Source organism: Salmo salar, chromosome 09 (assembly GCF_965601325.2).
Source record: "Salmo salar chromosome 09, fSalSal1, whole genome shotgun sequence".
Classification (NCBI taxonomy): Eukaryota; Metazoa; Chordata; class Actinopteri; order Salmoniformes; family Salmonidae; genus Salmo; species Salmo salar.
Window position 1 is genome coordinate 106,808,312 of NC_138299.1, and position 14,102 is coordinate 106,822,413.

The 14,102-nt window shown below is 48.1% G+C and overlaps 1 protein-coding gene across 1 annotated transcript in view; it reads left to right on the top strand.

The window, feature by feature from the left end:
• flt4 (fms related receptor tyrosine kinase 4) overlaps positions 1-14,102 on the top strand; it is a 723,665-nt gene that overhangs the window by 96,596 nt on the left and 612,967 nt on the right. Inside the window, exon 3 of the mRNA XM_082956115.1 lies at positions 5,113-5,750. Within this exon, the coding sequence (XP_082812241.1) occupies positions 5,113-5,750 (638 nt within the window). The remainder of the gene's footprint in view (positions 1-5,112; positions 5,751-14,102) is intronic.

Below are 14,102 nucleotides of genomic sequence, written 5' to 3' on the forward strand. Positions count from 1 at the left end.
TTTCAGTGTTCAATTTAAACAACTTAATCCAAATAGAAAAGATAATGGACCTATATATATACACAGTTGAAGTCAGAAGTTTACATACCACTCCACAAATTTCTTATTAACAAACTATAGTTTTGGCAAGTTGGTTAGGACATGTACTTTGTGCGTGACTGTCACGGCTGTCGAAAGGAGCGGACCAAAGTGCAGTGTGGTTGTAGTTCCACATTTTATTTAATCCGTGAAACTTTGCAATACATAAATAACTGAATTGACAAAACAACAAACCGTGACGCATTGAGAAACAAACACTACTCAAAATATAATAACCCACAAAACCCAGGAAGAAAAACCCCTACTTAAATATGATCTCCAATTAGAGACAACAAGGACCAGCTGCCTCTAATTGGAGATCAACCCAAAAAACCCAACATAGAAATAGAAAAACTAGAACTTAAACATAGAAATACAAAACATAGAAAACACAAAACACCCCCGTCACGCCCTGACCTACTCTACCATAGAAAATAACCTCTTACTATGGTCAGGACGTGATAGTACCCCCCCCCAAAGGTGCAGACTCCGAATGCTCCTAAACAAAAACAAACAAAAACAAAAGGGAGGGTAGGGTGGGCAACTCCTGCTTATGGCGGCTCTAGTGCAGTCCACATAACCTTAACCTCTTACATCTAGACGTTCCGCTAGCGGAACACCTGCTGCAATATCCAATGATAGGCGTGGCGCGAATTACAAATTCCTCAAAAATACAAAAACTTCAATTTTTCAAACATATGACTATTTCACAGCATTTTAAAGATAAGACTCTCCTTTATCTAACCACACTGTCTGATTTCAAAAAGGCTTTACAACGAAAGCAAAACATTAGATTATGTCAGCAGAGTACCAAGCCAGAAATAATCAGACACCCATTTTTCAAGCTAGCATATAATGTCACAAAAACCCAGAAGACAGCTAAATGCAGCACTAACCTTTGATGATCTTCATCAGATGACAACCCTAGGACATTATGTTATACAATACATGCATGTTTTGTTCAATCAAGTTCATATTTATATCAAAAACCAGCTTTTTACATTAGCATGTGACGTTCAGAACTAGCATACCCCCCGCAAACTTCCGGCGAATTCACTAAGAATTGACTAAATTACTCACGATAAACGTTCACAAAAAGCATAACAATCATTTTAAGAATTATAGATACAGAACTCATCTATGCACTCGATATGTCCGATTTTAAAATAGCTTTTTGGTGAAAGCACATTTTGCAATATTATAAGTACATAGCCCAGGCATCACGGGCTAGCTATTTAGACACCCGGCAAGTTTAGCACTCACCAATATCAGGTTTACTATTATAAAAGTTTGATTACCTTTTGTTGTCTTCGTCAGAATGCACTCCCAGGACTACTACTTCAATAACAAATGTTGGTTTGGTCCAAAATAATCCATCGTTATATCCGAATAGCGGCGTTTTGTTCGTGCGTCCCAGACACTATCTGAAATGGTAAATCAGGGTCGCGCGCATGGCGCAATTCGTGACAAAAAAAATCTAAATATTCCATTACTGTACTTCGAAGCATGTCAACCGCTGTTTAAAATCCATTTTTATGCCATTTTTCTCGTAAAAAAGCGATAATATTCCGACCGGGAATCTCCTTTTAGCTAAACAGAGGAAAGTAAACAAAGCGGGCACGAGCCTGAGTCTCACAGTACTGTAACCAGCCACTACCCAAACGCGCTACTTTTTTTCAGCCAGAGCCTGCAAAGCCACGATTCAGCTTTTTACCGCCTTCTGAGACCCTATGGCAGCCGTAGGAAGTGTCACGGGACAGCTAAGATCCTCACTCTTCAATAAACAGAGACAAGAAGAACGACACCTTGTCAGACAGGCCACTTCCTGCCTGAAACCTTGTCAGGTTTTTGCCTGCCAAATGAGTTCTGTTATACTCACAGACACCATTCAAACAGTTTTAGAAACTTTAGGGTGTTTTCTATCCATATGTAATAAGTATATGCATATTCTAGTTACTGGGTAGGAGTGGTAACCAGATTAAATCGGGTACGTTTTTTATCCAGCCGTGAAAATACTGCCCCCTAGCCATAACAGGTTAACCTCCAGCAGAGGAGGCGGCTCCAGGTCAGGGCGTAATCCCTGCTCTAGCCGCTGATCCTTCTGCTTTATTACCACCGGACCGTGGATCATCGTCGAAAGAACCGGACTGCAGGCCGTCGCTGAAGACTCTGGGCTGCAGGCCGTCGCTGAAGTCTCTGGGCTGCAGGCCGTCGCTGAAGACTCTGGGCTGCAGGCCGTCGCTGAAGTCTCTGGGCTGCAGGCCGTCGCTGAAGTCTCTGGGCTGCAGGCCGTCGCTGAAGACTCTGGGCTGCAGGCCGTCGCTGAAGACTCTGGGCTGCAGGCCGTCGCTGGAGGTTTCGTACTAGGGAGCGTCTCTGCAGGCTCCGGACTGGGGAGCGTCACTGCAGGCTCCATGCCATGGATCATCACTACAGGTTCCACGCCATGGATTATCTCTGGAGGCTTCGTGCCATGGATCATCCCTACAGGCTTCGGGCCATGGATTATCTCTGGAGGCTTTGTGCCATGGATCATCCCTACAGGCTCCGGGCCATGGATCATCACTGGAGGCTTCGTGCCATGGATCATCCCTACAGGCTTCAGACCATAGATCATCACTGGAGACTTCTTTCGTGGAGCTGGAATAGGTCTCACCGGACTAGAGAACGTCGCTGAGAGTTCTGGACTATAGAACGTCGCTGCAGGCCGGGTGCGCGGAGCAGGCACAGGGTATACTGGGCCGTGGAGGCGCACTGGAGGTCTGGAGCTTATGGCTGGCACAACCCGTCCTGGCTGGATAACCTCCATAGCCCGGCAAGCGCGAGGCATTGTGACAGGTCGCACAGGTTTGTGTTGGCGAACTGGGGGTACCGTGCGTAGAGCTGGCACAGGATAACCTGGGCCGAAAAGATGCACCGGAGACCAGGAACGCTGAGCAGGCACACTCCTTCCTGGCTGAATGCCAACTCTAGCACGGCAACTGTGGGGAGCTTGCACCGAGCGCACCGGGCTGTAGCTGCGCACAGGCGACACCATAGAAAATAACCTCTTACTATGGTCAGGATGTGACAGTGACACAATTTTTCCAACAATTGTTTACAGACAGATTATTTCACTTAAAATTCACTGTATCACAATTCCAGTTTACATACACTAAGTTGACTGTGCCTTTAAACAGCTTGGAAAATTCCAGAAAATGATGTCATGGCTTTAGAAGCTTCTGATAGGCTAATTTACATTATATGAGTCAATTGGAGGTGTACCTGTGGATGTATTTCAAGGCCTACCTTCAAACTCAGTGCCTCTTTGCTTGACATCATGGAAAAAAAAAAAAAAATCAGCCAAGACCTCAAGAAAAAAATTGTAGTCCTCCGCAAGTCTGGATCATCCTTGGGCGCAATTTCCAAATGCCTGAAGCTACCACGTTCATCTGTACAAACAATAGTGAATTTTCAAAACAAAAGTATCTATATCCACAGTAAAACAAGTCCTATATTGACATAACTTGAAAGGCCGCTCAGCAAGGAAGAAGCCACTGCTGCAAAACTGCCATAAAAAAGCCAGACCACGGTTTGCAACTGCACATGGGGACAAAGATCATACTTTTTGGAGAAATGTCCTCTGGTCTGCTGAAACAAAAATAGAACTGTTTGGCCATAATGACCATCGTTATGTTTGGAGGAAAAAGGGGGATGCTTGCAAGCTGCAGATCACCATCCCAACCGTGAAGCACGGGGGTGGAAGCATCATGTTGTCGGGGTGCTTTGCTGCAGGAGTGACTGGTGCACTTCACAAAACAGATGGCATCATGAGGCAGGAAAATGATGTGGATATACTGAAGCAACATCTTAAGACATCTGTCAGGAAGTTAAAGCTTGGTCTCAAATGTGTCTTCCAAATGGACAATGACCCCAAGCATACTTCCAAAGTTCTGGCAAAATGGCTTATTAAGGACAACAAAGTCTAGGTATTGGAGTGGCCATCACAAAGCCCTGACCTCAATCCTATAGAAAATCTGTGGGCAGAACTGATTAAGTGTGTGCGAGCAAGGAGGCCTACAAACCTGACTCAGTTACACCAGCTCTGTCAGGAGGAATGGGCCAAAATTCACCCAACTTATTGTGGGAAGCTTGTGGAAGGCTACCTGAAACGTTTGACCCAAATTAAACAATTTAAATGCAATTCTACCAAATACTAATTGAGTGTATGTAAACTTCTGACCCACTGGGAATGTGATGAAAGAAATAAAAGCTGAAAAAAATCATTCTCTCTACTATTATTCTAACATTTCACATTCTTAAAATAAAGTGGTGATCCTAACTGACCTAAGACAGGGAATTGTTTGTAGGATTAAATGTCAGGAATTGTGGAAAACTGAGTTTAAATGTATTTGGCTAAGGTGTATGTAAACTTCCGACTTCAACTGTGTATATATATTTATAATAGCCAACAACTGGTTGACTGTCTCTACCGTCATGAAGGAAATCAGTTTGATTCTGCTGGCTGACTGACATCTCGTTCATAAAGCCCTGAGGTGTAATATGTCCCCATAGCTGAATTTATGGATGGGGTGAGGTGAAGAATAGGAGAGGGGGAAACACACACACACACACACACACACACACACACACACACACACACACACACACACACACATACAGTGTCTCCTCTAGACAGAGCAGTATTATGATTCCCTAGCACGCCTGCAGTCATTTATATAATACACTAAACTATATATTATATCTATAGCCATCTCTACTCTGCTTTCCCTTCCTCTTCCACACACACACACACACACACACACACACACACACACACACACACACACACACACACACACACATCACACCACACACACACACACACACACACACACACACACTATTTCACAATCTGTCGCAGTCGCTAACGTCACACACCTGTCATTTGTACAGCCCTAACCTGTTCTGATTGGTTAAAAACCTAATTGACCCATCTGTGACCTCTCACTTGACCTTTCTTCTGACCTCTAACCCCTAACCTCTGACCTCCAGGGGTCAGCGTACTCTGTCCTGGGTGTGGCCTGAGACAACCCTGGTGGGAGAGGAGCTGACTGACCGTCAGGCCGGCCCCGGGCCCAGCAGAGCCCCAGGGGGAGAGGAGCTGACTGACCGTCAGGCCGGCCCCGGGCCCAGCAGAGCCCCAGGGGGAGAGGAGCTGACTGACCGTCAGGCCAGCCCCAGGCCCAGCGGAGCCCCAGGGGGAGAGGAGCTGACTGACTGTCAGGCCGGCCCCGGGCCCAGCAGAGCCCCAGGGGGAGAGGAGCTGACTGACCGTCAGGCCAGCCCCAGGCCCAGCAGAGCCCCAGGGGGAGAGGCCGAGACTGGGTCTGGAACCCCTGTTGGTACCCCTGGGGCTGGGTCTGGAACCCCTGTTGGTACCTCTGGGGCTGGAGTTGTGGGGGACCACCCCGTGGCCGGGGAGGGGGCTGGTACGCCTCCTTCGGTCCCTGTCCAGAGAAGGGGAGTCAGCATCCTGGAGTGTCCAGGGGAGCCTGGAAGGCCGTATTGCAAGACCCTGATCCTCACTGGAGCTAAAGGGAATGATACGGGGTACTACCGCTGTTACTACAGAGATGTCAAGGCTGTCATTGACGGGACCACGGCTGTTGCTGTATATGTGTTTGTCAGAGGTGAGAAGAGTTTATACACAGAGAGAGACGCACACATCCTGTTGCTCTGTCTCACACACACACACACACACACACACACACACACACACACACACACACACACACACACACACACACACACACACACACACACACACACGCATTCACACACGCATTCACACACACACACACACACACACACACACACACACACACACACACACACACACACACACACACACAGATACATGCATTTTCACACACACACACACACAGGTACACACATACACACACACACACACACACACACACACACGGATACATGCATTTTCACACACGCACACACACACAGATATATACACACACACACACACACACACAGACACAAACATATTCTCACACACGGTTACGCGGATACATACATTCTCACACACGAATACACACATTCTCACACACGGATACACACATTCTCACACACGGATACAAACATTCTCACACACGGATACACACATTCTCACACACGGATACACACATTCTCACACACGGATACACACATGTACGCATGGTTTTTCGTCAGTGGCAGTGTTAGCGTTATCATCATGGTCGTCTCTATGACCAGCGTTGTTAAAGTGATGCGCCAGCACATTTGTATAATTTCAGCCAGTAGTCACGAGCCAAAACGGGTCCCCGTTTATTGTGTACTAAGTCATCCATTCCCCGTTTATTGTCTACTACGTCATCCATTCTCCGTCTATTGTGTACTACGTCATCCGTTTATTGTGTACTACGTCATCCGTGTCCAAGAATTGACTGTTGTTTACAAAGTCATTCTAGTCACATTAGCGCATATTGAGCAACAACTGTCCCGGTTAAGGGACACTGATCCTTAAGAGACCCCGGACTGCATCTTTCATCTAACGTAAACTAACTCCTGGTCCTGGTCATCCTCTGGTCAGTTAGTCATCCTCTGGTATGTTAGTCATCCTGTGGTCCGTTAGTCATCCTGTGGTCCGTTAGTCATCCTGTGGTCTGTTAGTCATCCTGTGGTCCGTTAGTCATCCTGTGGTCTGTTAGTCATCCTGTGGTCCGTTAGTCATCCTGTGGTCCGTTAGTCATCCTGTGGTCCGTTAGTCATCCTGTGGTCCTGCTCATCCTGTGGTCTGTTAGTCATCCTGTGGTCTGTTAGTCATCCTGTGGTCCGTTAGTCATCCTGTGGTCCTGCTCATCCTGTGGTCTGTTAGTCATCCTGTGGTCTGTTAGTCATCCTGTTGTCCGTTAGTCATCCTGTGGTCTGTTAGTCATCCTGTGGTCCGTTAGTCATCCTGTGGTCCGTTAGTCATCCTGTGGTATTTAGTCATCCGTTTGTCATCCTGTGGTCCATTAGTCATCCTGTGGTCTGTTAGTCATCCTGTGGTCTGTTAGTCATCCTGTGGTCTGTTAGTTATCCCGTGGTCCGTTAGTTATCCCGTGGTCCGTTAGTCATCCTGTGGTCTGTTAGTCATCCTGTGGTCCGTTAGTCATCCTGTGGTCTGTTAGTCATCCTGTGGTCTGTTAGCCATCCTGTGGTCCTGGTCATGCTGTGGTCCGTTAGTCATCCTGTGGTCTGTTAGTCATCCTGTTATCCTGGTCATCCTGTGGTCCATTAGTCATCCTGTGGTCCGTTAGTAATCCTGTGGTCCGTTAGTCATCCTGTCATCCTGTGGTCTGTTAGTCATCCTGTGGTCTGTTAGTCATCCTGTGGTCTGTTAGTCATCCTGTGGTCCTGGTCATCCTGTGGTCTGTTAGTCATCCTGTGGTCTGTCAGTCATCCTGTGGTCCGTTAGTCTTCCTGTGGTCTGTTAGTCATCCGTTAGTCATCCTGTAGTCTTTTAGTCATCCTGTGGTCTGTTAGTCATCCTGTGGTCGGTTAGTCATCCTGTGGTCGGTTAGTCATCATGTGGTCCGTTTGTCATCCTGTGGTCTGGTAGTCATCCTGTGGTCTGTTAGTCATCCTGTGGTCCGTTAGTCATCCTGTCGTCCATAGGTAATCCGTTAGTCATCCTGTGGTCCGTTAGTCATCCTGTGGTCCGTTAGTCATGCTGTGGGCCGTCAGTCATCCGTTAGTCATCCTGTGGGCCGTCAGTCATCCTGTGGTCCATTGGTAATCCGTTAGTCGTCCTGTTGTTGCTCTGCTTCATGTTTTCATTTTTGCCATGGAAAAAATATTGCAATACTTGGAAGGGGGCCAAATGTTGAATTAAACCAACAATAAACATGCAATAAAGGGAAAGAAACACATAAAGTGTGTATCTTAGACAGATGTGATTAAAAACAATGAGGCTCTATATTCTATTCCTCTCAGTACAGATGACCTCCATAGTGTCTTCCAACCCTGTCTTTTCTTTCACCCCTTGTGCCCTCCTTTCACCACCTGTAATTATTGTGAGGGTAGCCTCTAGTCTAGGGTCACAGCCTCTAGTCTAGGGTCACAGGCTCTAGGGTCACAGCCTCTAGTCTAGGGTCACAGCCTCTAGTCTAGGGTCACAGGCTCTAGGGTCACAGTCTCTATTCTATGGTCACAGCCTCTAGGGTCACAGCTTCTAGTCTAGGGTCACAGCTTCTAGTCTAGGGTCACAGCCTCTAGTCTAGGGTCACAGCCTCTAGGCTCTTGGTCACAGCCTCTAGTCTAGGGTTACTACCTCTAGGGTCACATTCTCTAGGGTCACAGACTCTAGGGTTACAGCCTCAGGTTTAGGGTCACAGCCTCTAGCCTAGGGTAACAGCCTCTAGTCTAGGGTAACAGCCTCTAGTCTAAGGTAACATCCTCTAGTCTAGGGTCACAGCCTCTAGCCTAGGGTTACAGCCTCTATCCTAGGGTTACAGCCTCTAGTCTAGGGTAACAGACTCTAGTCTAGGGTAACAGCCTCTAGTCTAGGGTTACAGCCTCTAGTCCTCTAGTCTAGGGTAACAGCCTCTAGTTTAGGGTCACATCCTCTAGTCTAGGGTAACTTGCTCTAGTCTAGGGTAACAGCCTCTAGTCAAGGTTCACATACCATTTTGGGGGAGTGAGGTGGCATTTTGGGGGGGGTGTATATTTTGTCTCTCCTGGAGGCTGATCAGAGCCAGATGAACCACCAGCAGTAAATTACAGCTAACAGGCTACAGGATAAGAGGAGAGATGGGGAGAGGGGAAAGGTGAGGAGGGAAGAGGAGAGGAAGGGAGAGGAGAGGAGGGGAAGAGAGATGAGAGGAGAGATGAGGAGAAGAGAGGAGGGGAGAAGAGAGGAGAGGAGAGGAGAGGAGAGGAGAGGAAGGGAAGGGAGCAGTAAAACTAACAGGCGGCAGGATAAAAGTGGGACCATGTGGCTTCAGTTACCCTGCTGGACCTCATCACCTCGCCCCCTTAGGGTGCCATTCGGGACGCAAACAATAACACCCCTCTCCTCACAGCCATGACCCTCATCCCTCCCTCCCTCCTAACAACATAACACCCCTCTCCTCATACCTGGGGTGATTTATTGTTGAGTTGTTTAACTCTGTAGGCTGTGTGTATTTTCTCTGCTCTGTCTGTGTATTTGGCCACACACAGCAACCATTGTTTCTGCAGCAGAAACTGATTTCTCTGAGCTGCTGGGGAAGAACAGAACAATATAAGGAGAGAGAGAGAGTGAGAGAGACAGATTACAAAGATCCACAAAGAATTATAAAACAAATCCAATTGTGATAAACTCCCATATCTGCTGGGTGAAATACCAGTGTGCCATCACAACAGTAAGATTTGTGACCTGATGCCACAAGAAAAGGTCAACCAGTGAAGAACAAACACCATTGTAAATACAACCCTTATTTATGTTGATTTATTTTCCCTTTTGTACTTTAACTATTTGCACATTGTTACAACACTGTATATATACATAATATGACATTTGAAATGTCTTTATTCTTTTGGAACTTCTGTGAGTGTAATGTTTACTGTTCATTTTGTATTCTCTATTCACCTTTGTTTATTATCTATTTCACTTGCTAATGCAATGTAAACATATGTTTCCTATGCCGATAAAGTCCCTTAAATGAGTCAATCCTGCTCTGTGGGGAGTAGACTGCTCTGGTTATGAGTCAGTCCTGCACTGTGGGGAGTAGACTGCTCTGGTAATGAGTCAGTCCTGCTCTGGTAATGAGTCAGTCCTGCTCTGTAGGGAGTAGACTGCTCTGGTAATCAGTCAGTCCTGCTCTGTGGGGAGTAGACTGCTCTGGTCATGAGTCAGTCCTGCTCTGGTAATGAGTCAGTCCTGCTCTGTGGAGAATAGACTGCTCTGGTAATGAGCCAGTCCTGCTCTGTGGGGAGTAGACTGCTCTGGTAATGAGTCAGTCCTGCTCTGTGGGGAGTAGAATGCTCTGGTAATGAGTCAGTCCTGCTCTTGTAATGAGTCAGTCCTGCTCTGTAGGGAGTAGACTGCTCTGGTAATGAGTCAGTCCTGCTCTGTGGGGAGTAGACTGCTCTGGTAATGAGTCAGTCCTGCTCTGGTAATGAGTCAGTCCTGCTCTGAGGAGAGTAGACTGCTCTGGTAATGAGTTCGTCCTGCTCTGTGGGGAGTAGACTGCTCTGGTAAGGAGTCAGTCCTGCTCTGTGGGGAGTACACTGCTCTGGTAATGAGTCAGTCCTGCACTGTGGGGGGTAGACTGCTCTGGTAATGAGTCAGTCCTGCTCTTTGGGGAGTAGACTGCTCTGGTAATGAGTCAGTCCTGCTCTGGTAATGAGTCAGTCCTGCTCTGTGGGGAGTAGACTGCCTGGTAATGAGTCAGTCCTGCTCAGGTAATGAGTCAGTCCTGCTCTGGTAATGAGTCAGTCCTGCTCGGTGGGGAGTAGAATGCTCTGGTAATAAGTCAGTCCTGCTCTGGTTATAAGTCAGTTCTGCTCTGTAGGGAGTAGACTGCTCTGGTAATGAGTCAGTCCTGCTCTATAGGGAGTCGACAGCTATGGAAATGAGTCAGTCCTGCTCTGGTAATGAGTCAGTCCTGCTCTGTGGGGAGTAAACTGCTCTGGTAATGAGTTAGTCCTGCTCTGTGGGGAGTAGACAGCTCTGGTAATGAGTCAGTTCTGCTCTGGTAATGAGTAAGTCCTGCTCTGTGGAGAGTAGACTGCTCTGGTAATGAGTCAGTCCTGCTCTGTAGGCCGTAGACTGCTCTGGTAATTAGTCAGTTCTGCTCTGTGGGGAGTAAACTTCTCTGGCAATGAGTCAGTCCTGCTCTGGTAATGATTCAGTCCTGCTCTGTGGGGAGTAGACTTCTCTGGTATTGAGTCAGTCCTGCTCTGGTAATGAGTCAGTCCTGCTCTGTGGGGAGTAGACTGCCTGGTAATGAGTCAGTCCTGCTCTTGTAATGAGTCAGTCCTGCTCTAGTAATGAGTCAGTCCTGCTCTGTGGGCGGTAGACTATTCTTGTAATCAGTCAGTCCTGCTCTGTGGGGAGTAGACTGCTCTGGTAAGGAGTCAGTCCTGCTCTGTGGGGAGTACACTGCTCTGGTAATGAGTCAGTCCTGCTCTGTGGGGGGTAGACTGCTCTGGTAATGAGTCAGTCCTGCTCTTTGGGGAGTAGACTGCTCTGGTAATGAGTCAGTCCTGCTCTGGTAATGAGTCAGTCCTGCTCTGTGGGGAGTAGACTGCCTGGTAATGAGTCAGTCCTGCTCAGTTAATGAGTCAGTCCTGCTCTGGTAATGAGTCAGTCCTGCTCGGTGGGGAGTAGAATGCTCTGGTAATAAGTCAGTCCTGCTCTGGTTATAAGTCAGTTCTGCTCTGTAGGCAGTAGACTGCTCTGGTAATGATTCAGTCCTGCTGTGTAGGGAGTCGACAGCTATGGTAATGAGTCAGTCCTGCTCTGGTAATGAGTCAGTCCTGCTCTGTGGGGAGTAAACTGCTCTGGTAATGAGTTAGTCCTGCTCTGTGGGTTGTAGACTGCTCTGGTAATGAGTCAGTCCTGCTCTGGTAATGAGTCAGTCCTGCTCTGGTAATGAGTCAGTCCTGCTCTGTTGGGAGTAGACTGCTCTGGTAATGAGTCGGTCCCGCTCTGTGGGGAGTTGACTGCTCTGTGGGGAGTAGACTGCTCTGGTAATGAGTCAGTCCCGTTCTGTGGGGAGAAGACTGCTCTTTAGGGAGTAGACTGCTCTGGTAATGAGTCAGTCCTGCTCTGTAGGGAGTAGACTGCTCTGGTAATGAGTCAGTCCGTCTCTATGGGGAGTAGACTGCTCTGGTAATGAGTCATTCAGCTCTGGTTATGAGTCAGTCCAGCTCTCTGGAGAGTAGACTGCTCTGGTAATGAGTCAGTCATGCTCTGTGGGGAGTAGACTGCTCTGTTAATGAGTCAGTCCTGCTCTGGTAATGAGTCAGTCCTGCTCTGGTAATGAGTCAGTCCTGCTCTGTAGGGAGTAGACTGCTCTGATAATGAATCAGTCCTGCTCTGTGGGGAGTAGACTGCTCTGGTCATGAGTCAGTCCTGCTCTGGTAATGAGTCAGTCCTGCTCTGTAGGGAGTAGACTGCTCTGGTAATGAGTCAGTCCTGCTCTGTGGGGAGTAGACTGCTCTGGTCATGAGTCAGTCCTGCTCTGGTAATGAGTCAGTCCTGCTCTGTGGAGAATAGACTGCTCTGGTAATGAGCCAGTCCTGCTCTGTGGGGAGTAGACTGCTCTGGTAATGAGTCAGTCCTGCTCTGTGGGGAGTAGACTGCTCTGGTAATGAGTCAGTCCTGCTCTTGTAATGAGTCAGTCCTGCTCTGTAGGGAGTAGACTTCTCTGGTAATGAGTCAGTCCTGCTCTGTTGGGAGTAGACTGCTCTGGTAATGAGTCAGTCCTGCTCTGGTAATGAGTCAGTCCTGCTCTGTGGAGAGTAGACTGCTCTGGTAATGAGTTCGTCCTGCTCTGTGGGGAGTAGACTGCTCTGGTAAGGAGTCAGTCCTGCTCTGTGGGGAGTACACTGCTCTGGTAATGAGTCAGTCCTGCTCTGGTAATGAGTCAGTCCTGCTCTGTGGAGAGTAGACTGCTCTGGTAATGAGTTCGTCCTGCTCTGTGGGGAGTAGACTGCTCTGGTAAGGAGTCAGTCCTGCTCTGTGGGGAGTACACTGCTCTGGTAATGAGTCAGTCCTGCTCTGTCGGGGGTAGACTGCTCTGGTAATGAGTCAGTCCTGCTCTTTGGGGAGTAGACTGCTCTGGTAATGAGTCAGTCCTGCTCTGGTAATGAGTCAGTCCTGCTCTGTGGGGAGTAGACTGCCTGGTAATGAGTCAGTCCTGCTCAGGTAATGAGTCAGTCCTGCTCTGGTAATGAGTCAGTCCTGCTCGGTGGGGAGTAGAATGCTCTGGTAATAAGTCAGTCCTGCTCTGGTTATAAGTCAGTTCTGCTCTGTAGGGAGTAGACTGCTCTGGTAATGAGTCAGTCCTGCTCTGTAGGGAGTCGACAGCTATGGTAATGAGTCAGTCCTGCTCTGGTAATGAGTCAGTCCTGCTCTGTGGGGAGTAAACTGCTCTGGTAATGAGTTGGTCCTGCTCTGTGGGGAGTAGACAGCTCTGGTAATGAGTCAGTTCTGCTCAGGTAATGAGTAAGTCCTGCTCTGTGGAGAGTAGACTGCTCTGGTAATGAGTCAGTCCTGCTCTGTAGGCCGTAGACTGCTCTGGTAATTAGTCAGTTCTGCTCTGTGGGGAGTAAACTTCTCTGGCAATGAGTCAGTCCTGCTCTGGTAATGATTCGGTCCTGCTCTGTGGGGAGTAGACTTCTCTGGTATTGAGTCAGTCCTGCTCTGGTAATGAGTCAGTCCTGCTCTGTGGGGAGTAGACTGCCTGGTAATGAGTCAGTCCTGCTCTTGTAATGAGTCAGTCCAGCTCTAGTAATGAGTCAGTCCTGCTCTGTGGGCGGTAGACTATTCTTGTAATCAGTCAGTCCTGCTCTGTCGGGAGAAGACTGCTCTGGTAATGAGTCAACCCTGTTCTGTGGGTTGTAGACTGCTCTGGTAATGAGTCAGTCCTGCTCTGGTAATGAGTCAGTCCTGCTCTGGTAATGAGTCAGTCCTGCTCTGTTGGGAGTAGACTGCTCTGGTAATGAGTCGGTCCCACTCTGTGGGGAGTTGACTGCTCTGTGGGGAGTAGACTGCTCTGGTAATGAGTCAGTCCCGCTCTGTGGGGAGAAGACTGCTCTTTAGGGAGTAGACTGCTCTGGTAATGAGTCAGTCCTGCTCCGTAGGGAGTAGACTGCTCTGGTAATGAGTCAGTCCGTCTCTATGGGGAGAAGACTGCTCTGGTAATGAGTCATTCAGCTCTGGTTATGAGTCAGTCCAGCTCTCTGGAGAGTAGACTGCTCTGGTAATGAGTCAGTCCTGCTCTGTGGGGAGTAGACTGCTCTGTTAATGAGTCAGT